This window comes from Salarias fasciatus (genome assembly GCF_902148845.1).
Source record: "Salarias fasciatus chromosome 7 unlocalized genomic scaffold, fSalaFa1.1 super_scaffold_4, whole genome shotgun sequence".
NCBI classification, from domain to species: domain Eukaryota; kingdom Metazoa; phylum Chordata; class Actinopteri; order Blenniiformes; family Blenniidae; genus Salarias; species Salarias fasciatus.
The window spans coordinates 17,081,986-17,103,744 of record NW_021941229.1 but is presented as its reverse complement, the minus strand read 5'-3'; the positions used below and the strand labels follow the sequence as shown (position 1 = coordinate 17,103,744).

At 40.5% G+C, this 21,759-nt stretch overlaps 3 protein-coding genes across 3 annotated transcripts; 1 reads left to right on the top strand and 2 right to left on the bottom strand.

The window, feature by feature from the left end:
- Positions 1-6,738: 6,738 nt before the first annotated feature.
- Positions 6,739-8,549, top strand: grp (gastrin-releasing peptide). Its single transcript, XM_030085650.1, has 3 exons — positions 6,739-7,002; positions 8,014-8,222; positions 8,305-8,549. Exons 1-3 carry the CDS (start codon positions 6,849-6,851, stop codon positions 8,341-8,343), a joined length of 402 nt encoding a protein of 133 aa, XP_029941510.1. The 5' UTR covers positions 6,739-6,848; the 3' UTR covers positions 8,344-8,549.
- Positions 8,550-10,556: 2,007 nt separating this feature from the next.
- On the bottom strand, positions 10,557-12,916 carry rx3 (retinal homeobox gene 3). The gene is made up of 3 exons (XM_030085649.1): positions 12,646-12,916; positions 12,135-12,355; positions 10,557-11,045 (listed from the first exon to the last, which is right to left on the bottom strand). Exons 1-3 carry the CDS (start codon positions 12,908-12,910, stop codon positions 10,596-10,598), a joined length of 936 nt encoding a protein of 311 aa, XP_029941509.1. The 5' UTR covers positions 12,911-12,916; the 3' UTR covers positions 10,557-10,595.
- A 2,981-nt stretch (positions 12,917-15,897) lies between these two features.
- Positions 15,898-21,030, bottom strand: cplx4a (complexin 4a). Its single transcript, XM_030085016.1, has 3 exons — positions 20,635-21,030; positions 18,881-18,968; positions 15,898-16,151 (listed from the first exon to the last, which is right to left on the bottom strand). The coding sequence occupies exons 1-3, from the start codon at positions 20,796-20,798 to the stop codon at positions 15,924-15,926; spliced, it is 480 nt and encodes a 159-aa protein (XP_029940876.1). The 5' UTR covers positions 20,799-21,030; the 3' UTR covers positions 15,898-15,923.
- Positions 21,031-21,759: the final 729 nt, after the last annotated feature.

Below are 21,759 nucleotides of genomic sequence, written 5' to 3'. Positions count from 1 at the left end.
AAACACTTCCATTTTCCTCAGAGATCACTCTGATATAAGGCAAGAAATATAAACAAAAAAATCCACAGGCTAACCTGGGCAAACACAAGCCATTCATGCACGCCCCCTTCCCCATCGACCACATGCCACCCTTGCCCCACGAACAACCCCACCAACACACGCATGCATTTTAAGAGGTAAACGTGGCATACCCTTGTCAGGTTTTTTTTTTTCCCACTCTGAGAGATATTCAGGGGAAAGAAGTCTTCCTGTCGAGGCCTCAGCACCTGCCTTTACTCAGGACCAACCATTCCAGCCTCCATCCTCCTCCTCCTCCCCCCTCCCTTTCTCCACTGTGTGGATTTCAGTCCCAGTCCAGGCCTCGCTTTTTTCTTGAGGAACCCCCACCACCTCCACCTCCACCTCCAGTACCACGGCCGTGCATGAGGGGACTGATGGAGAAAGGGGGCAGTGTTCAGCGGGCGAATCAGGCCTTTTGTCTCTGTCTGAGCAGGGGGGTGAGGGGACTCTCCACTCTGGCTCTGAAGCAGCAGCAGCAGCAGCAGCAGCTGGTGCAGAGAACGAAGAGAGAGAGAGAGAGAGAGAGAGAGAAAGGGGGAGGTGGGAGAGACAGAGAGGAAATGGAGGAAAAGGAAATGAGCAGCAGTAATGCATAATAGGAGCTTGAATCTGTACACCATGTTCAAACATGAGGCCTTTGCAGCTGAACAGTGTGGCTGAGTGACTCCTCTTAGCTTGTGGCTGTGTGATCCTCATACCGCGCACGTTTATCACTGGTCAGTGGCGCTAATAGTGTTGATGACTAACAGTGGAGAATTAACGGGCCGCTGTTGAGACCCAAGTCACTGCCTTCAGGCTCTGCAAGATAAGGTCAATGAGTGTCATCCTGCTATTCATAAATTCACAACTGAAGAGTCTTTTAATTTGAAGGTAACGTGGATTTCCATTTCAGCGAAGGCAGGTACATTTTTCATGTGTCTGCACAGAGGGTGTGCAAAACAGGATGACTGGATTTGACACAGAATAATAAAAAAATGCACTTCCTGTTGTGTCTTTCTGTACAGACATAAAATGAATTCCTCACTTGTGAATATTCTTACGGCCTACTTGAAAATATACAAGTATAAACAACAATGGGATTGAACAAATCGGACGGTGCAGATACGACATTAAAGCATAGCTGATCGATTATTGAATAAAATCTTTTAACCTACCTGTGAGACAGCAGAGATGACTCGTTTAGGCCTGCTGCCAGTCCTTGACACATCCTGGAGACCTAAAGGCAGCCATGATTTGCTGCAAGCATCAACTAATTATCCTTCATAGTGTAAGAGGCCTTACCAGATTTATTCATCAGACAACATAAGTGCATTTTTACACGCTGCGATTGCAGCTGGAGGCAGCGTTTATATGATTTGGGGGGGAAAAAAAAGGCCCTGATGGTGTCTCCTGCCTCTCTACACTGTGACAGATTTCAGAGCAGGAGAGGAGGCTGAGGTTACTCCCCACCCCGAGCAGAGACAAAGTCACATGACGTCATGCTGCCTCCATTCATGCCGGCAGTAAGAGGAGCCGCTCAGCGCTAACCATGTCCTCCGCTTTGCTCCAGGATTTCCTGCCAGGGATGCACCTGCAAGCTTCACCCGGGCACAGGGAGGAGACAGCAAAGAAGAAGAAGAAGAAAAACAGTCCTTCTGCAACTGCATTATTGTGGGATATTATGCATTATAAAAATTAAAGTTAGGGATGTTTTTTTTAATTTTCTGCTTCTTTTTGCTCAGATTTATCTTGAGCTCCTTGTTTATGATTCAAAGAGTTCTGTAATTGTAACTATTTTTACAGTCCCTGGTTAAGTACTAAATCATTATGTAGAAACTCATAAAAATCAGCAAACATATTTAACTTTATGTTGTCTTGAATGGCACTAATTCTGTTGGTGTTTATGGAAACCGTCATGAATAGATTTAGTTTTAAGACTCTGAAATATTTAGATTTCACTACATTTACAGAACAACACAAATCCTTCCCTCGCCCACCCAGACCGCCCCAGAATGTATTTTACCCAGAATACATTTGAAGACAATGGACATCAGTGATGGTATATCTAAATTTGCATCATTCAAGATGACGTTTCTGTTTTACGGTTTTTAATGTTTGGGACGACACACGTGGATTTTGCACCAATAAAAAATGTTAATCCACTCAACACTTCCAGCCTTTATGAAATATTAACAAGTTTCACTATTACCTTAACACCTTATTTCGTTGTAATTTTATGTGGTCATTTTTAATCAACGGTATCTGAATTTTAAAGGGTTGCACTGACCGGTGAACACATTTTTAATTAATCCAGATATTTGTGAAACGATAAACATTAAGCATTAGTATTTCATTTCTCTGTGATACAACAAAACAATAGGACTGTGCCTTTAAATCTCATTGCCTTCGTGGTTTCTGGTTGAAATGACAGATTCTAGTCAAAGTTTTGTTGAACATCAAATACCTCATAATGGAAAATGATCCGTTTTAATTGCCATTCTCCCCACTGAGAGGCTGTTCTTTTATTTCTCTCCCCCACTCTCCATAAAGCGTCCATACGACTGTGACACCACCGTCAGACCACTTAACCAATCATTTGGCGTGTGAATAGAACAGAAATAACAGGATGTCACTATATCAGCTCAAAGTGATTGTTTGACATTGTGTTAGTTTTTTTTCTCCCCATTTTGCATGAAATAATTACATTGAGGACACTGGAGACATTACAGTAGTTGTACATCAGTAGGAGTGTTTACCAAGAAAAAAACAAAAAGTGTTTGCATCACATCATGGATGATATAGAGACAAATAAGACAAATCTCAGTGATGCAGGAAAGAGGGACTGAATCTTCTCTGAATTTACCCATAGCGCCCTCTGCTGGTATTTGCTCCAAACAGCAAAGCACAGGTTCCATTTTATAAGTGCTGCATTTTCAAAACATTGTTGAAAGTTCAGTTCACGCAGTCAAAACTTCTGATCACTGCCTCACGTGTGCAACATGGTCAGTGACATGCGGTGCTTAACGTTAACTTGATTTGCTATGATTACAGTGCCTCAAAATATAAAAGCGCTCTCTAAGAGCAGGTAGTGCGTGTCTGGCAATCAGACATGAGTGGCTGTTCATAAATTACCAAGTCACTTAAAGCCTCCTTGGCTGCTCAGCATGTGGTGATCCTAACATCATGGACATTGTTTGACCTTTATGCGTTTCTATTTTTTGTAAGTGAGACTTTTGGGAGCATAAACTCGTAGCAAAATTGGAGAAAAATAGTAGATAACCTCATACCCAGTATTTCTATTTTCACAATATTTAGTCATATTCAAGATATTTTCTTCTTTTTTTGCATGATCTTGTTGTCGTCCACAAAAATAAAGTAAGATATATTTCAGATGGCAGCGAGCTGAGGGTCCGACCAGGTTCTGCCCTTTGAGCATACGTGACTCATCCTGTTTGTTTAAGGTCATCCTCTGGATGAAGGTCTAATATGTTACCAGTGGGACGTACTCTTTAATATCCTGCTGGGAAGGTGCGTGTCGGGTTGAGGCCTGACAGTTCCCGGCCGGAAACCCTCAACCTTTTCAGCACTAAATAATATTTGTGCTCACCTGTCCTCGTCTGTGTTGTTCCTCCAGCGATCTGTGTGTCAATACTGTCATGAAAGGGATCATTCGAGTATGAACAGCTCACAGACGTGGGTGTCCCTGCTCTGTTTGAAAACCGCTCCGCCCCTGATGTTGACCTTTCCAGGAACATAAACACTGAAACAAACGGGCTGTCGTGAGGAATTATGAACCCCTGCTGGGAGTGATCACAAGAAACTGACATGTGTGATACATATTTCAAAAAAAGTGATCAGAAAATACTCTTCTGTAATGTCTCACACGATCGATGATCTATCAGTTGGAAAGAGTTCTACAAATTTGCACCTTAAGTATTGTGAATCATGGAAATTTAGCATGTGATTTAATGCAGGATCATACTTATTTCCACACTTCCAGCCAGGATTTCTGTAGATGGACTCATTTTGTTTACCACTACGATTAGTTTTTTTTTTTTTTTGCATTAAAGGCCCCTGAATAAGAACTGCACGTATGTCTGAAAGCTTACACTAGTTTTATGCATTCAGTGCTTTACTCAACGATTTCATTGACATTTTTCTAAAATATATCATCAAGTTAAATGGATCAACCGACTGAAGGGAAGAGATGGTTTGCAACAGCAAAGATGGCAAAACATACAAGTAGCAGCACAGAATCCAACATATTAAATGAATGTCATCATTGTAAATGATTAGCTTAAACAGGAAGAGAAATCACTCTGTGGAAAACAAAGCTAGATCTTTAAAAAAGTGTTTTCTTGGCTGGAATAATGCAGATCATTCCATTTAAATATTAAATCAAATTGTGGGTGTAACAGCATTTAAAAGTTCTTAATTATTCACAACACTATAAATTACCCCAAATTACTGTTTTTATAATGTGTCACGTCTTGTGTACAGTACGAGTGTATTCAGTGTGTTGTCTGAACCTAAATGGCTGATTTAAACATGGCGAGAACATGTTTTTTTTTTCTTTTTAGAATTTCTTATAGTTTTCTCCAGAAGAGGGAACTATGGAACTATCCAGATGTGAGGATGTTAACATATGTTTTATATCATTATTACTGACTATATGAGATATTACTCTCCTATGATCTATTGACTTCATGCAGATTTTCTTCCATTTTGCAAGGGAAAACACACATTTTAGAGTTTTGCTTTATCATTTTTCTTTACAAATGGCAAGGACTGACAATAATTGACAGTGAGAAGACAAACTGGCAGTTTTCCTAAACTGTATCATGTAATCGCGTTTTTTCCTCCTGTGATATAATGATGAAATCCTTCAGTGTTGTCTCAGATGTTTCAGTGTTCATTCTGGAAGAAATGCAGACAGCTAACCCTGATGAACTTGTAAAAACACCTTAAACTGGGTATCTGGGACCATTTTCCTTCACACGTTCACATGTTCTGACGTACAATTAAGCTGTGACGTGTTTTCTCAGTCTTCACTCGTCTGTGACTTTCTTAAGGCAGATTACAACACAGAAAAAAGGTCTATAAGATCAAACTCAGCAGGGAGGCAGGTTCGATGGTGGCTACAGTCTTTTTTTTTTTGCTAACAGCATTACAAGTCTAAATAATGTCAAACTGAAGGAATCCAATTTGGTAACTTGTCTGTTTAAAGTCAGCTTCTGGTTACAATAAAATTAGGAATGATTGTGAGCACGAAGCCTGAGACAGTCTGGAGCCCGCTCTCCATTTCTGCCAGACAGTGAGAAATTAGTCAAATCTAAATTAAATCTCGAGGCAAAAACCTGCGATTTCTGTAAACTGTACCATGGTGGAACATAAACAATATTTCAGTTCTTGAAAGTCTGAGATCTTAGGACTGACGTTCATCAGTCTGTCATAAAAAATATTGAAGATTGTTAAATTATTCCAATATAATGTTCTCCAGTGGAGAATTGTAAAGTCTTGGATGCTACAATAAGTTATATGATCTACAGGGCTGCATGTTCTCCCTGTGTTCTGATGGCTTTTCTCTGGTTGCCTTCCAAAATCATGTATTTGATAGTAATTGGCAAATTGCTCAAAGATGTGGATGTGAGTGTGTGTGTGAGTGTCTTTCTCTCCGGTGTTCTTGGGATGAACTGGAGACCAGTCCAGGGTGGAGCCTTCCTTCATCCCCTGTCAGCTGGGACCGGCTCCACAATCCTGACCAGGATGAAGTGGTGGAGAAAACCATTTGATTGGTCCACAGACAGCAGGGCATCTCGAAGACCTGGTTCTCTACTGGAATCCTCTGCATCTTTTGGAAACTAGGGAATCTGTGTCCTATCCACAGGGAGAACATGTAATCTCCACACAACGGCACACAAGTTTAGTTTAGTTTAGTTTAGTTTAGTTTAGTTTAGTTGTTTCTTTCATTTAAAGCAACAACACAAAAAACAAAAAATGAGGAAAATACATCAATGTCATCAGTTTGGACACAAAAAAAAAAAAACGAAAGAAAAGGAGCAGAAAGAAGAACAATCTTATTATATCTGCCCCTTTACGTACAAATTATTTAAACAGATACAATTAACAGTACTCAAAACCTCATTTTCACTGAATCAAATTTTTCACCCGCTACAACTTAGTTTTCATTTTCATATTTATCCAATGTGGATTTATTTATATGTTTTATATGTTTTTATATGTTTGATTATATGTTATATGTTTTTATATGGTAATATTCACACTATAATTCTAGAAAATTATGGGTTTACCTATATTATTTAGATTTCTCCTGCATATTGGGTGAAAACAGATGTGAATTTCATCTCCACCACTAACTCCATGTCTCCTCTCTCTGGTTCAGACGGAAACCATTCATCTCAAGTCTCGTCCATCATCCTCATATGACGTTTCCACCTCCTCCAATCTCAGGGCCAAACAATGATCAATAATTATAGAGTCCAGATGATGATTAGTCATCATCACTTTTGCATTTTTTGCTCCGTGCACACAGCCTCTGACGCACAGCTGGATCAGGAGGGGGCATTTAACTTTCAGCGTTAAGGCATTTCTTTTCAATTCCACCGGGAGAGGAACTTTCTGCAGGTTCCGCGCCTCTCCGTCCTTCCTTCCTTCCTTCCTTCCTTCCTTCCTCTGCAGCGCCGGAGAAATCCACTATGCCGGAGCTTTTCCACAGTTAGGTTCAGCCGATCAACTGCACTTCCAGGATTATTTAACGCTGTTTAGAAGCTGACATCGTCTGCGGCGACATGGGCGGGGTGTGCCTGTGCTGGTCGTGGACTTGCAGACCAGTGCGGCCGCTGTTCCTCCTGCTGGCGGCTGTGCCTGTCCTGCTGCACTCCTCTCAGAGTCCCGCAGCTGCTGGGGGGAAGATATACTCCCGAGGCAACCACTGGGCTGTAGGTAAGACACGCTGGTGGGAATTTTTTTTTCTTTTTCCAGTGTATTTATGCATAGTTCACTTTTAAAGAGTTTTCTTGCAAAGAGGATTTATTGTGGAAAAATGTCAAATCTTAACATCCTCAGTTGTTGATTAAGCTGTACATGGTTTTCACTGTAAAAATGTTATTTCTAATTGTTATAAAAGATGTGCTTCGTGCTGCTGGACAGTTTTTTGTGTCCTTGCTGCTCATCCCACAAATGCTCAGTCCTGAAAAATGAGGCACCAATCAAAGCGTTTGGACCTTTCAGTGGTGTAAGATATACTGCCTGAAGCGTTGTTAAGAAACACACTTTTTAACATCATTTTTGTTATTATAATGTTGTGTGCGCGCGCGCGTGTGTTTTGTCATGACTCCTCCTTCCAAACCTCCTGTTGTGCAGACTGATGAAAAAAGGCTCCCCGCTGCAGTCAAACATTGTTTTTATGTTCCAGTCAAATTTAGGATTATGATTTGTCTTACATTACACGTTTTCTTTTAGATGATACAGAAAATGTCTCTCTGGGTACATTTTATCATTGTAGATTAATTTATTTCTACCAATATTTTCCCCCTTAAATACATTTTTGTGGCAGTTTTTTTTTTTTTTTTTGTTCAAAATGGTTCATGAATCTTTATTTTCAGCTTTTTTCCTCTCTGTACTCAAAAGACTGTTACAAGCAGCTTGGATCATCTGTCATCCATAGATTGATTCATACAGCATTTTATTACAGTCATTAGATCTTAATGGCTTCCGATGAATTAGACACTTGGGTTTTTCCCAGAAATTTTAGATTATTGAAATTCTATGCATGTTAAACATTCAATTATAAAACAACTTGGTTAGTGCATACAATAATCAATGATTTGATATGAATCAATCACTGATTTTGTAGTGATGTGAGGTTAAACATTGTGGTTTATTGACCTGATGTGTTGACACACACTGTCACACAAACAGACTGATGAATTCACCACACCACTCTCCACACAGGACACCTGATGGGTAAGAAGAGCATCGAGAGCCTGCGGGAGGGGAACATCGTCAGCGGCTACCTCAGCCCCTCGGAGACAGCCAGGGTCACGGAGCTGCTGATGGAGGCTCTCCTGCTACCAAAGAACCAAAAACCAATGATTTCACCGAGGGAGAGCAGGCTGCGGCGGCTCCACAGCAGCTGGAGGGGACTAAAGCATCTCAGAGAGGTCAGTGTGTGGATTCCACCTTCATCTCTTCATGCTTGACGTCAAACTGGTCACACTGATCCATGTGATTGATGCTCTGCAGATGTCAAACCTGCTTCTTCAAGACAATCACTCCACCTGAACAGAAGAGGACGTCTGACTCAGACAGAGGCATCGTTTTCTCTCCATGCTCTGTAAACACATATCCACACTGTATTTTTTTTTCTTTCGGCAGGGAACTCCACGGATTTATTTCAGTCTATACATTCATACAGCATTTTGATTACTTGTTGATCTGATCAGGTTGTGTGCTGTTATCTGAGGACCTGAAAAATAAATCTATAATTGTGATAACTGCATTGTGGAAGTCAAATCATGCTTTGCATGCCAAAAATGTCATTTTTGTGTGTGTGTGTGTTTTTTCTTTCTTTCAGAATTCAGTGTTCATTAAGCTCTCTTGTTTTTTTCTTTTGAAGATGAAGAAAAACAAATGAGACAACCCAACAAAAAACAGTGTGGCCACTGGGGGGCACTATATGAAAGCATTTTGGTGAACAGTGCAATAACTCACCATACTTAAGAAAATCGTGTCTGTTTCTGTAAATGTTTTATAGATTACTTTCCTCTAAATAACAAATTAAGTGGTACTAAAGAGGGTAAATTTACTACAAATGTGTCATGATGTTAATGAGTCAGTGCTGAAGTATAAATCTCTTCTGAAGAAGAAGTCTGTCAAACACAGGAGCTAATTGTGCGAAGTTTGATTTTATATGAAACTATATGACTACTCCTAAATGTGACAGATCACTTTATAGACTTGGTGAATTCCCTGAAGAGTAAGAAGTCACTTTTGATGTAAAATATTAACAAGATCACTTTGAGAAAAATCAGGAAGATATTCCTACGAACAAAATGCAAAAGTACATTTTTTTCTGTATGTTACTTTAAAAAAAGACTACAGTTTATAAATGTTCTGTCATCATGAGTCGCAGTAACCAGATTTCACCACCAGATGGCGCAGAAAACTACGTCTAGAAGTGTTTCGTGTTTCAGTAATAAATTTGGGTGGATGGTGGAACAAGAAGCCTTCATGTAAGAAGACAGAAATCAGACCAATTCATAATCCCATGCATTTTATTATTAGTAATAAACCATCCCGAATTATATTCCGGATCATTTCTTGATGAGTGCGACTATTTTTAGCCCTCGGGGGAACGGAGGCAGGAGGAAATGCTAATTGAAACTATTTAGTGACACGCATCTTTCCCCCTAAAGCCAAAGGAAAGTGTTCACTCTGGTTCTCTTTATTCATTTGTCATGGATGATTGGCCAACAATGGAGGTACAAGCCACTTTCACCCCCATTATGGGTCTAATCCCAGCAGCGAATGAGATAACGTTTACAGGAGTTAATGGGGAGGAAATAAGTGGGTTGGGAAATTCATTGTATACAATGGAGAGAGGAAATCTGGGGTTTTAAGCCACTTCTTTGTAACAAACCCACAATATTAATCATTACTACTGTTTAAATAAATAAAAAGGAGCATGGACAATCGAGTGTTAATTATATTGAGATGAATTTTGCGTGCACTGATAAGTTAATTATATTTAATATAAAAAAAGGTGGATAGTAGTTTAATGTCAGTCAGTTTTATTTTCAAGACTGGCCTTCAAAGCTAAAATATTATGATTGTTTTTATTGAAGGCATTACAGTGCCACACCACTAGAAGGTGCTATTGTCAACAATTTTTAAAACTGATTTATTTCAGCGTATTCATGCTTTTAACCAAATTCAATTGTTCTCACACAATTCAAAAATATATAAATATTGGATGGAAAATGCTGCTAACATCATATGAATTTACTTTAGGGATTCTGATTTTTGTCAGGTTTTTATTTCTGTTAGATATCACAAAATCTGCATGTCTCTCATGAGGCTTAATTTCTTGAAAATTTGCATGAAAAGAAACTTCTTAATTGGTTTCCATATATATTTATTGTATAGAGAAAATATTACATTTGACACATCTTTTAAAAAGAAGACCAAGAGCTTTGATCAGAAAATAATAATGAAACCTGCTCCTTTCAGCAGGATAAACATGAAGAACTGAGTTTGCTATGATGACAGTATATCACTGGATGAAGATGGGTCTGGGTGTAGTGACTGTAAAACTTTACAAACAATATACAAATAGGTCAAATGGGAGGGAAAAATACAAAAAAAAATAAAAATCAAAAAGCCCTCATTCAGTTTTTCACAGTTTGTGCCGCAGCCTGTTGGAGCAACGTGAATTCCCACAACTGGACTCATCCGAAATATTACAATCCCGGCGGCCAGACGGCGTCTGATCTCCACAACATTCACAGTGACGTGTTTGAAATCCTCCCTCAGCATCACCACGTCTTCCCAATAGACTGGATGTGTTCCTTGGCCTTCATCCTGAGGGAGGCAATACTGGAGTTCCTGGGGTCTGCCGAGCACTGGTACGCCGGGGGCGGGGGGCACATGGAGCCGATGTGGGGCAGGTGAGGGCCGTGTCCCAGGGCGGGGGAGTTCAGGAAGGAGGCCGGTAAGGAGGAGGGCATGGAGGGAGGGGGAGAAGGGGTGTAGGTGCCCGTGAAGCCCTGCGAGCTGCCCATGAAGCCCGGGAGCGACTGCAGGGAGGTGGAGGTGGTGATGGGGGTGGAGAGCCAGGGGTCCAGCTGCAGCCCGGAGCCCAGCGAGCCGCCGGGGGAGCGGCTGAAGGAGAGCAGCGAGGAGGAGGAGGTGTCCTGGAGCTTGATGGAGCTCACCTCCAGCTTCTCCTGTCGACGCCACTTGGCCCGGCGATTCTGGAACCACACCTAAAAAACAAATACAACAAAAATGAACTTTAATTCTGTTCAATGTATACAGTTTCATGTACAAGGTGCAAAAGCATATTCTTTTGAATGTTTAAATGCACAACATTATTTTAAATATTGCCACAAGGAAGCAGTCAGCTCAGGATGATAATACATGCAGTGTGAGGCATTACGTCACACTTTTCTCTATATAAATCAACAATTAAATGAATAAAATAAAAATTAAAGTCTGGCACTGAAGAAAGGAGCAGACCAACAACATCGCAAGACTATGAGCTTTAAAAAGTAAATCTGCTGAAATGAACTAAGAAAAAAATTAAACACTAAAAATTTAAAGAAAAACATCAAAACGGGATTGTATGCAGGGGAAAAAGCTACTTAGAAAATAGAAACTATTAAAACTGTTTAGGAAAGTCATAGAAACATTTGTTTATGTAAAAAAAAAATTTTAATAAGCGAAGAAAAAAGGCAAAATCACCCTTATACTTCACTGTCTAAAGAAAATACTTATTAACAAAGTAAAGAAGACAACAGGTCAAAAGTTTAAAAGAATAACTTCTTCATTATTTTACTTCTGCATTATTTTGGGTGCTATAAAATAAAACGTTTCAGTATTTTCAAATGGAGAGTGACCAACGAGATTTCATCTGCCTGTGAGATCAGTTTGCATTAAATACTGTAATCACGAAATATTATTATTATTATAACATTTTGCCATTTATTTCCCGTTTAAAACTTTCCTGACCTAAACAAAGTCAAACATTTTATACTTCAAACGTTTTTTGTAACGATTTAAGCAAATAAATAAGAGCTTCAGTGTTTCACCAAAGAGAACATTTGCACTTTCAGCACTGATCTTAATATTAGCAATTATAAGAAATTGCTAAAGATTTACATAATCAATTAATATTTTACAGGAAGTCTTCTAAGTTAATTTGTTTTATAAAGTCTTTTAGTTTAAAGGAAAGTCGGGCCATGCTTAAATCAAAATAGGCGATTAACAAAGTTTTTTTTATGAAAAATTTTGCGTTTTATTTTGAAATAATGTTGAACACATGCTATACACGCCGAGCTGTAGATGTTTCCTACCTGGACTCGGACCTCCGGCAGGTTGACCTTCAGGGCCAGCTCCTCGCGGCTGTACACGTCCGGGTAGTGAGACTTCTCGAAGGCCCGCTCCAGCTCGTGCAGCTGGAAGGTGGTGAAGGTGGTCCGGTTCCTCCGGTGCTTCTTCTTGTGGTTGTCGTCGTCCCGGTCCGGCGAGTCCGGACACACCGAGGCTTCCCCGGAGCTGCTGCCGCAACACGCACCTGCGGGGCGCGCGTCCGCACGAGAGGTTAGGTCACTTCTCACCGCTTTTACTGAGAAATAGGGAGCTAAGGTGACTGAAATGTCACATAAAGAACTATTTAAGTGTTTTTTCTTTAAAAAAAGAATTTATTTTTAGAATGCTTCTCTTTTTTAAATATTAAAAACGTTCTACATTAAAAATATTGTATAAAATTATAATTAAATACTTTTTAAAAATTCTAAAAAGTTTATTTTTCTGATTTCAGATGTTTTAATTAATTTGTTTTGTTTTTTTAAAGAGTTAACTTACTGTCACAACTTTCCGCGTAGTGGTTTTTCTTGATTTGCGTGACGATCACGTTCCCGCCGCGCTCCGCGTCCTTCGCCAGGACCCTGTCCGTCATGCCGCAGGACGCTGCCTTGTGGAAGATGGTGTCCTCCTTGAAGCCCAGGATGGCCTCGATGCTGTGCACCCTGGCCGGGTTGCTCCCGGGGCTCTGCACGGAGCGGGCGGAGGGAGACGTGCGCTCATCCATCATCATCACTTGGGAAGCAGCTGATCCAAGAAGCCACATTGGTCGATGGAGTCCAGAGATCTGCCCAGATCAGAACCAGTCTTCACTTTCTGTTTGTTTTGTTTTTTTTCTTCTTCTTCCTCAGATTATTCAATTTGTTTCAAAGCAGAGTGGATGGTTGGAGGTCCAGCTTGTGCATCATGTGTAGTGGCTGTGGAGCATCTTTGGAGGCGGCTTATAAAGTAGTGGCTGCTTGTAAGAACCCTCCTGCCCCCCCCTGCCCCTCCCCTCCCCTCCTGCCCTGCCTTGCTCGTGTGGCACCCCCGCTGCACGTCACCGAGGGGAAGTCCTGTTGGATTTGGCCCTGCTGGATTTTGGGGGGTAACTACACACACACACACACACACACATTCTAACTCCTCCTCCCCACAAGTGCATCAGTGAGTGCTGCTGGCTATAAACCTACTTACATAAATCTTAAAACCATCTTTCCACTCCTCCAGATGTCATGTCCATGTCAGTCTGTGAAAAAAAAAAAGAAAAAAAAAAAAGAGAGAAAGATTAGGCACACAGATTAAGGTACAACAAAATCATAATTACAAGATTTCTGGTCAGGACAGGGATTGCAAGATGGCAGCTTAATATTTAATCAAAGCGTCAAGATATTGTTGCCAAAATGAATGGACATTTCTTTTTAGTGTTTTTTTTTTTTATTGACCTGAAGAAGGGGTCACATGCCTCCAGACACATGAACAATCACAGCAAACAATTTAATCAGCTCATTAAAATCAATCAAATCAGTTTGCCACACTGTTTTCGTTTCCTTCTTTCTTTTTGTGCGGTTCTTACAGGTGTTGAGTAGAAAAGAAGGTAACAAAGCCTCAACAATAACAAATTTGAACTATGGCCACTTAACGGCAAACAAAGATTGACAGCAGTGTGGTAATCCTTCCTAATTACATTAAGAAGGGATTACATTATTTTACTCAAAAGAGTTAAAACCCCTAAAACTATTTAGCTCTTCCTAATTAAAGAAGGTGACTTTATCCTTTGTTTGAAAAAACCTAAAAAGGAGGGGGGTGGTGTGTGTGTGTGTGTGTGTGTGTGTGTGTGTGTGTGTGTGTGCAAGCAGTCATACTTTCTTTTCTGATCTACTTTGATGTAACATATCAGAAGTCTGATCAGTCAAAAGCAACTTGTTTGTTTTCTTTTATCGAAATTTTGTCCACATTTACCGTAATACCTTCTTTTTGATTGACAGTGTTTCCTGAAACTGTGCTCACTGTTGGTTCACACGTTGCTTTAGAAAATCATCTTCTTGCTTCTTCAGGCTTCTTGAAATTGTCGCGAAATAGATATCTGGTCTGAAATGATTTGGTTTATTTGTCACTGCCATTAACTGGTTGACATGTGGCAACGTCAAGTTTCTTTTCTTAATCAGCTGACAGGTAACCTTGCTCGCTGGCTGAATCAAGCGTCTGCGTCAGTTCGTTTCAATAAGGAGCCGTCAGCGTTATTGTGATTATAAAGACACTAAAGAAAGCCTGCGTCTTGCAGACGTCTCTACAAGTTCTTGAAACTTTGACAGATGAACTTTGACAATGCAAACTATTTCCTCACCAACATAACGTTCATTACTGTTTCAAATTTCTCTTGTTCAGTTTTTGAATGATCCTCATATAAGTTTAAACATTTTGAAAACCACAGCGTCTTAATAGTTATTGATAAAGTTTATATTAAGCAGATTATCATGTCAAATCGGCCATTTTAAAGGGTTGCATATCAAATTCAAGATATTTGCTGGTTGAATGTTGAATGTAATTCAAAATATGGAGAGAGGGGGCAGACAAAGAGGAAGAGAGAGAGAGAGAGAGAGGGAGGGAGAGGAGGGGAGAGAGAGAGGTCAAGCTGACAACCTTGGCTCTGCTGATCCTATTAGATGTAATCTCTAGACTTGACAAATCCACAGCCGTTTAAACTTGGGTCCATGTGAAACTCTAAAGGTTTTGACTCCTCGTCCCCTCCGTACCCCTCCTGCCTAATCGTGACTGTGTGGATAATGCCCAATTAATTTAAGACCGATGTCTTTACTCACTGAATTAACTCTGATTTCCAGTTAGATTGGATTAATTGTATTTAAATTCTATTCTGTGCAGCGTCTGTGTGAAAGGTTCTCTCAGAAGGATTCACGCGAGCATGGATAAAAAAAAAAAGTGGCATGTTTCTTGTATCCAATATACATCTTTATTCGAACAACACATTTGTTTTTCTTATTCGTGTCTTCATTGTTTTATGTACAATGTGTGTTTTTTTTTTCAGCATGTTGAAACCACAGTCTGTGCAAATCTGCAAACGTCTCTGCAAATGTAACAGGCTCGCTCTTTTTTTTTTTTTTTTTTTTGCAATAACATGTCCAAACGTGAAATGATGACCTGCTTTGACAGTAACACAAGAGAAAAATAATCAAACTAAATACCATCATTAATTTAAACACCACATACAGAAAACTCTATGCTCATGGAACTAACAAGAAGGTAAGCAGGACTGGTTTTCTATCCGAAGGTCTTGATATATTCGTACATATTTGACTGAAAAACACACGCTTGGAGACGAATTTGTCTCATTTTATGACAAACATGAGAAAAAAAAAAAAGAATTGACATCATATCACAAATAACGAAAGCTTCAGCTTTGTGGAAGTTGTGACCATATGGAAGAGACGTGAGAAGGAAAATCAATTTCTACACCATTCATCTGACAAGAGAAAACAAAACAAACATACAGGAAGTTAGAGACGGGGCACCCTTCACGTATATTTTGGGGGGAATTTTATTTCAGTCGTGTTTTGTAAATCAATCAGTAAACTTTACAGCCTCATGTATTTCACTTACATGTTGTCTCTACAGTGACTGCTATGAAAGCAAATGACTGGACAGCGTGACTGAATCATTCACATTTTAACACAGCCTGGTCATTTACATCCCAGGAGGTGGTGGAACTCATGTACTCGTCTTCCTCGCTTCTCTCCTCGTCGCCATTCAAACACACAACGCCCCGGCGTCTGGCGGGCCGTTCACATGACGGAGCACTTCTCCTCTGCTTTGCTCTTCAGCTCGGTCACCGTGGTCGCCGCCTTCTCCTTCAGCTGGTCCATGTCCATGTTCTGCAAGTTTTGAAACTGGCCCATGAGGGAGTCCTTGCCCTCCTCCTCCGTGGCGTCCTCGTCCACCATCTTGAGCAGCTCCTCCGGCACGTCCACGTCGTCCCCGGCCATCTCGATCATGTTCTCGTCCTGCTCGCTCTGCGGGAGCCGGCGGCGGCGGGACAGGGGAGACAGCAGAGGGTGGTGTGTCAGTGACATCAAACCGTCATACAGTTTATATTTCACCATATCTTCAGGTAAGTAAGTTAAAGTGAAGGACATCTCAGTGTGTAACAGATCTGATCCTGGATTTTGTCGTCAAATTAACATTGTTGGTTTAAACAACAATAACAAAAACACACACACACGCTCAATGTTGTCGTCTTTCTCAGGCAGAGGAAGTGCTCCATTCTCCCCTCTTATGTTTACATGTGTTTTCAGCTAATTATTACGTGCCAAAGTAAACAACCTAAAGGCTTATTACAGGATTAACAAGATGCCTGGCTGCCTGGTTTCCTCTTTTGGCTCCACTGCTGCACTGGACTCACAAACATATATTTATTTGCGTAGTTTGTCAAAAAGTGCAAAATCAAATAAATGCAAACTTAAAAAAATACTGAATTGTTGAAAATGTCACAATATTTTAAATATGTTTATGATTTCAAGAGATGAAATATTTCAATTTAACTGTATTTATCAGTGGTTCATGTCAAAATGTCGACGTATATGAAGCAGGAAAGAGACAATCTCCAGGATCTGTCTTAATCCACGTTCATCTGATTGCACTCGAGGATATTCCTGCTGTCTGTCTTTTCCATATTTTGTAATTTAGACAAGTATCTCCCATGGGCTTATTGTCCACAATTCTATATTAATATAAAAATAATGCTAAATGTAAAGCCTTCACAACAAACTAAGTCTCGTCGCTCGACATGTGGGATAGTCGTGCAATAGACACTGCACTGTGACTACTTTAAACTTCAATCTGTGGGATTATGTCAGGCCTGCTTTAGCCTCTCCTCTCTGAATCCCAACCACGGTCTAAAGATATCTTCTATAGCATCGCATGAGACCCTAATTCCATTAGATGAACCTCACAAACTTCCTGTTTCCTTACATACTGCACTAAACCGCACACTTGTTCCAGTGATATGTGTGAATGTGTACTTCGCTGTTTGCAAGCACCTAAAAGAAAGGATTCTGTTTGCAGTTGTTGTTGAAAACCCATTCAAACGCATTTATGAGCTCCGAGAAAGACACTTTTTCTTTTGTCATCTGGTCCCTTTCAGACTAATGTGCAATGTAAACACCATTTGCAAAGAAATAATTACATTCACCAGTTATTGTCATCGTCATCTTTGTGCGGTTTTAATTTAAAAGAGAGAAATGGACCCATTGTTTAAATCACATCACCGAACAATGGCACGTCTCTCGCAAGAGATTATTAGAAATACCTCCAGCAGCCAAGGTCGTCGCTGTATTGAGATTAATTAAATCATCATACTAGAAGGCCTCCAATAAAGACTGACTTTGCTTTTCCATAAAGCACAAACAGTTCATCATAAGCTTCTTTAGTTTAATAATTCACCACTACATTCATCTACAGGATTGGGAGGCTTTAGTGACTTAAATAAAAGCTCAACGTACCTTCTGTGCTCCCTCCATTTCAGTTTATGACTCTTTTAAGACTCTTTTGAAATCCGGTCGCCCCGTCTCTAGATCCCTGAAGGAGATGCTGTCTGACAGAGCCAGTTCACACAGCTGAGAGCTCCCTAATGATCCCAGGACACCTGCTCAGTGGCATTTGGCTTTGTAAGACCCAAGGTGCAATATGGGATGCGTAGGCCAACGTTTCCAGGACGCTGGCCGAGTGTCGTCCTCGCTAATCTACCGTCATGGCCTCCCGCCTCCTGTTGCTCAGGCTGCAGCTGCCAGGATCACCGAGATCAACCGTGAAGCAGCTATTTCTACCTGAGAGCTCAGTCATCAAACTCCGATCTTCTCGTCTGCTCCAGGCTTTTTATGCGGCCGAGCAGGGTAGTGTACAAATAATGAATAATTATACTGCTTAAAGTCCATGAACAGTGTTTGTATAAAGAGCCACATCGCACAAAATGATCCATACAGATATACTATGCTTACTTTAGAGGACTGTTTGATATGTTTGATTACCTCCGCCAAGGAGGTTATGTAATCACTTGGGTTTGTTGGTTGGTTGGTTTGTTAGCAACATTATGGAAAAAGTTACGGACGGATTGCAATAAAACTTTTCTGGAAAGGTGGGCCTTGGGCTAACTTAGAATTCATTAAATTTTGGTGATGATCCGGATCACTGTCTGGATCCAGGAATTTTTTATTGTTGTTGGTGACTGATTTGAGCTGTGGCGGAGGTCTGCGCTCTCTGAGTGCCATCTTCTAGTTATTATTTAAAACTAACACAGTCTAAAGAGTTTTAATGGATTTTTTTTTTCAACTTATAACAGAATATTTCTCTTTGAGCCACAGTGTATTATGATGATTTGTATGTTTGATTTGGCCCAGCCCCAAACTGACCTCCAGGCCACCACTGCCCCAAATGAGTTATTCTAGACATTTTCTAAACAGCTTTACAGTAGTATAATACAAGTATTTGGCAAAGTTTTATGGAGTACTCATGAATTGTTAAAAAAAAAAAAAGGGTTTGATGTGAGGAAGCGTCTGTTTGACCATTGGCCATGTGGTCACTGTTAAGGTCACATGACCCTCAGAAACATGGTCACATGACTTTATTCTGACCTGGAACCCAGCTGCCAGTGCTTCCCTCGCAGTTCACAAGACCCCATTTTGAAGTAATCACCTTCAAGATCATGAATTTACTTGATTCAAAACATTTTGGAGTCTTATCTTACCTTTGGCAGCCTGTACTTTTCCCTGAGACACACCCTGAGCGTCGCCCTCTCTGCCTTCTTGTGCAGGAAATCTGCATCTCTCTCCATCCTGTAGAAGAACCACACACACAAAAAGGTCTGTTGTAGCTTTTTGATCACAAAAATACTTAATGTTAGTTTCTATTACCTTCCATCTGTTCTTCTCTCAAAACATTATTGAGATGGTTTGTTGGCATTCAGTTTGGTTTGGAAATCGTTGGTCAGTCATTGACAGAATTAATCCAATTTTATTGGATTAGTTTCTTGTTAAAGTTTTTTTTTTTTTTTTTAGGAACTTTTAACATTGTATTATTTTCATAGGCAGTATAACAGAGATAACAAGTGAAATAATCTTGAATAAGATCATCCTTTCAAAGGCTCTGAACTCTGTAACACTGACAGTCTGATATATCTCTGCTGGTTATAATTGTATCATCTTCATCAAGAAAGTTTTTGAAAACTCAAATTTTATTTCCCATGATAGTATCACAAGTATAACTATGTAGCTGTAGCAGAATTTAACAGATTTTGTATATAGAAAATCTCTATATAGACAATATGATGGCCTTTAATACAATTTTTCACTTGAAGTTTCTTGAACACACTGTGGTTTATAAATCCTCACTAATTGATACTCTGACCCATATTATGGAGGAAAGTATAGAGATGAATTTGCAGCAATGTGTTATACCATTCCATAACAATATTTAGCTTTTATCTGATTGGGTGAGGTGCTGATTTCGCCATTTTAAGATATTTTGCTGTTTGAGTTGTGTTTCCACACTGAACGGTTTTCCTTGTTGCTGTGAACGTCACCACTGTTTTTCCAGTCACTTTGGAGTATTTGACAATGCGATGCCCACGTACTTTCCCTCAGCCAATTAAAGATGGGATTACTGGGTCAGACTGAGTCAAGCAGATTTGAAATGAAGCCAAGACTCCACGACTTGAACTGCAGAGAAACAACAACTCCGCTGTGATCAAGGCTTGGCGACTGGACAGAGGATGAACTCATCACTATATTCAGCTCTTAGTGAGCCGCAGTGTTTAAAACAGAATTAAGTATTTAAATATGCTAGTAAAGAGGCTGAATAGTGGAATAATAATTTGCCCTGATATTTCTTTGTTAATACAGTGACAATACAATTTGTTCTCAAAAAACTGCAGGGTGCATGACTACTGGAAAACTATTTTAGAGCAATCATTGATTTTAAGCCCCATTTGCCTTCAGATGACATTGTTACATTCAAATGAAACTGTTGTTTCTGAGTTATTCGGTATAAAAAAAAACTCGAAAGTGAGTCCAAAATATGCACAATAACCGTTCTTGCTGCAGAAAGAGATGGCAGATTACAAGAGATTATTGATCCAGGTCCAGCATAACATTTAGCCTGAGTGGATTATTGTGTAGAAAAAGTGCAGGGAAAAAAAAAAAAAAAAAAAAAACCCAGGAGAGATGCAGTATGGTGGAAGCTCTGCTGTGACCTTCAGCAACAGATGATGTTTTAAAAAGACAGTCGTAAACTTGCGAGAGACCAAACACAGAGCACATTTAGGTGATTTCAGACGTGCGTGATGAAGATAATCGTCGAGACAAAACGGGGGGAATGATTGTCAGAGTGCGATGAAAGGGAAAAGAGCTTGTCAAGGTCAGATTATTCACTCCACAGCCAGACTGTTGTCAGTGGGCCGGTGGCATGGATTCAAAATGGAGTACTCTCAGTGCTGTTACTTACTTTTCCTCCACCAACTGTTTCTGGTACTCTTCATACTCCTCGCGCGTCATCCCCGCCGCCTTGGCTGGATCTGAGGGGGTGGCCTCCTCTTCTTTGTCACCCCCGCCACCGAGCCCCATTCCTGAGAGGGGGTTACCGATCATGCTCTTGATCAAAAAAGCCATCTTGAGTCTTGTGAGAGTTTACTCAGAGGAGGACGTAGGCTTTTTTTCTTTTTGTTCTAGATAAAAATTGTTGCTGCTCCTCTTTCGCTTTGACTTCCTGTAGCTGTCAAATCCAGTGGTAGCTCTGTAGCTAACCTGCTGCTTGTGTGTGCAGCCAAGGACACACTGACGACATGCAACAGACACACACACACACACACACACGCACGCACGCACACACACATACGCACACGTTTTGCCCCGGCCATAATCTGGATTTAATCCTCCCTGCTTCACTATACTAAGAGGCAGATGGCCTGTTTTCTCTCTATTTTTAAATCACGCAGACTTTCGTGAATATTGCTTTTATTCCAATATTTTTCACACTTTGCGCTTTCTTCTTAAAAAAAAACTCAAAGCAGCAACAAAAGTGAGTCTGAAGCCGGGCGTCCTTAAGTTTGCGACGATGCATATGTTGCTTCTGCCCACTGCTGCTTAATCATATTAGTACAGGAGGATGGGCCGGCCTGTGCAGCTTACACTGCTGAGAGCGAGGGAGAGAGAGAGAGAGAGAGAGAGGAGAGAGAGAGAAGCGGGATTACAGTGCTGTTTATCCTCGTGAAGCCATCCCTCATGCAGTGCCATTGTTCGGATGGAGGAGATGATTGACAGGAAGATGAGGAGTTGGGCGGAGACAACTCTTCTTTCGTTTCGCCACCGTCACGTCTCCGCGTCTCCAGGCTCAGTGAGGAACCTGTGGCTCGCGCCGACGTCTCAGAGACCTCCAACATCTCAGAAATGTTTACATACAACTGGAAACATCGATCATTGCTAACATTGGGGTCATGCCAACGTGTTATTCAGATACACAGTTGTGTAGTAGTTCACGATCTTTGTGGAGTTTGCATGTTGCCTCTGTGGAGTGTGTGTGTGTGTGTGTATTCTCTGGATGCTCCGGTGTCACACCGACATGATCAGCTGG

What these genes read in the sequence shown, in the direction of transcription:
- grp (XM_030085650.1), top strand. Translation starts at nt 6,849, where the DNA reads ATGGGCGGGGTGTGCCTGTGCTGGTCGTGGACTTGCAGACCAGTGCGG. An exon ending in AGGCAACCACTGGGCTGTAG is followed by an intron (nt 7,003 to 8,013) that starts GTAAGACACGCT and finishes CTCTCCACACAG; the next exon opens with GACACCTGATGGGTAAGAAG. An exon ending in GACTAAAGCATCTCAGAGAG is followed by an intron (nt 8,223 to 8,304) that starts GTCAGTGTGTGG and finishes GATGCTCTGCAG; the next exon opens with ATGTCAAACCTGCTTCTTCA.
- rx3 (XM_030085649.1), bottom strand. Translation starts at nt 12,910, where the DNA reads ATGTGGCTTCTTGGATCAGCTGCTTCCCAAGTGATGATGATGGATGAG. An exon ending in CTACGCGGAAAGTTGTGACA is followed by an intron (nt 12,356 to 12,645) that starts GTAAGTTAACTC and finishes CGCGCCCCGCAG; the next exon opens with GTGCGTGTTGCGGCAGCAGC. An exon ending in TGCCGGAGGTCCGAGTCCAG is followed by an intron (nt 11,046 to 12,134) that starts GTAGGAAACATC and finishes TTTGTTTTTTAG; the next exon opens with GTGTGGTTCCAGAATCGCCG.
- cplx4a (XM_030085016.1), bottom strand. Translation starts at nt 20,798, where the DNA reads ATGGCTTTTTTGATCAAGAGCATGATCGGTAACCCCCTCTCAGGAATG. An exon ending in AAACAGTTGGTGGAGGAAAA is followed by an intron (nt 18,969 to 20,634) that starts GTAAGTAACAGC and finishes GTTCTTCTACAG; the next exon opens with GATGGAGAGAGATGCAGATT. An exon ending in AAAAGTACAGGCTGCCAAAG is followed by an intron (nt 16,152 to 18,880) that starts GTAAGATAAGAC and finishes CGGCTCCCGCAG; the next exon opens with AGCGAGCAGGACGAGAACAT.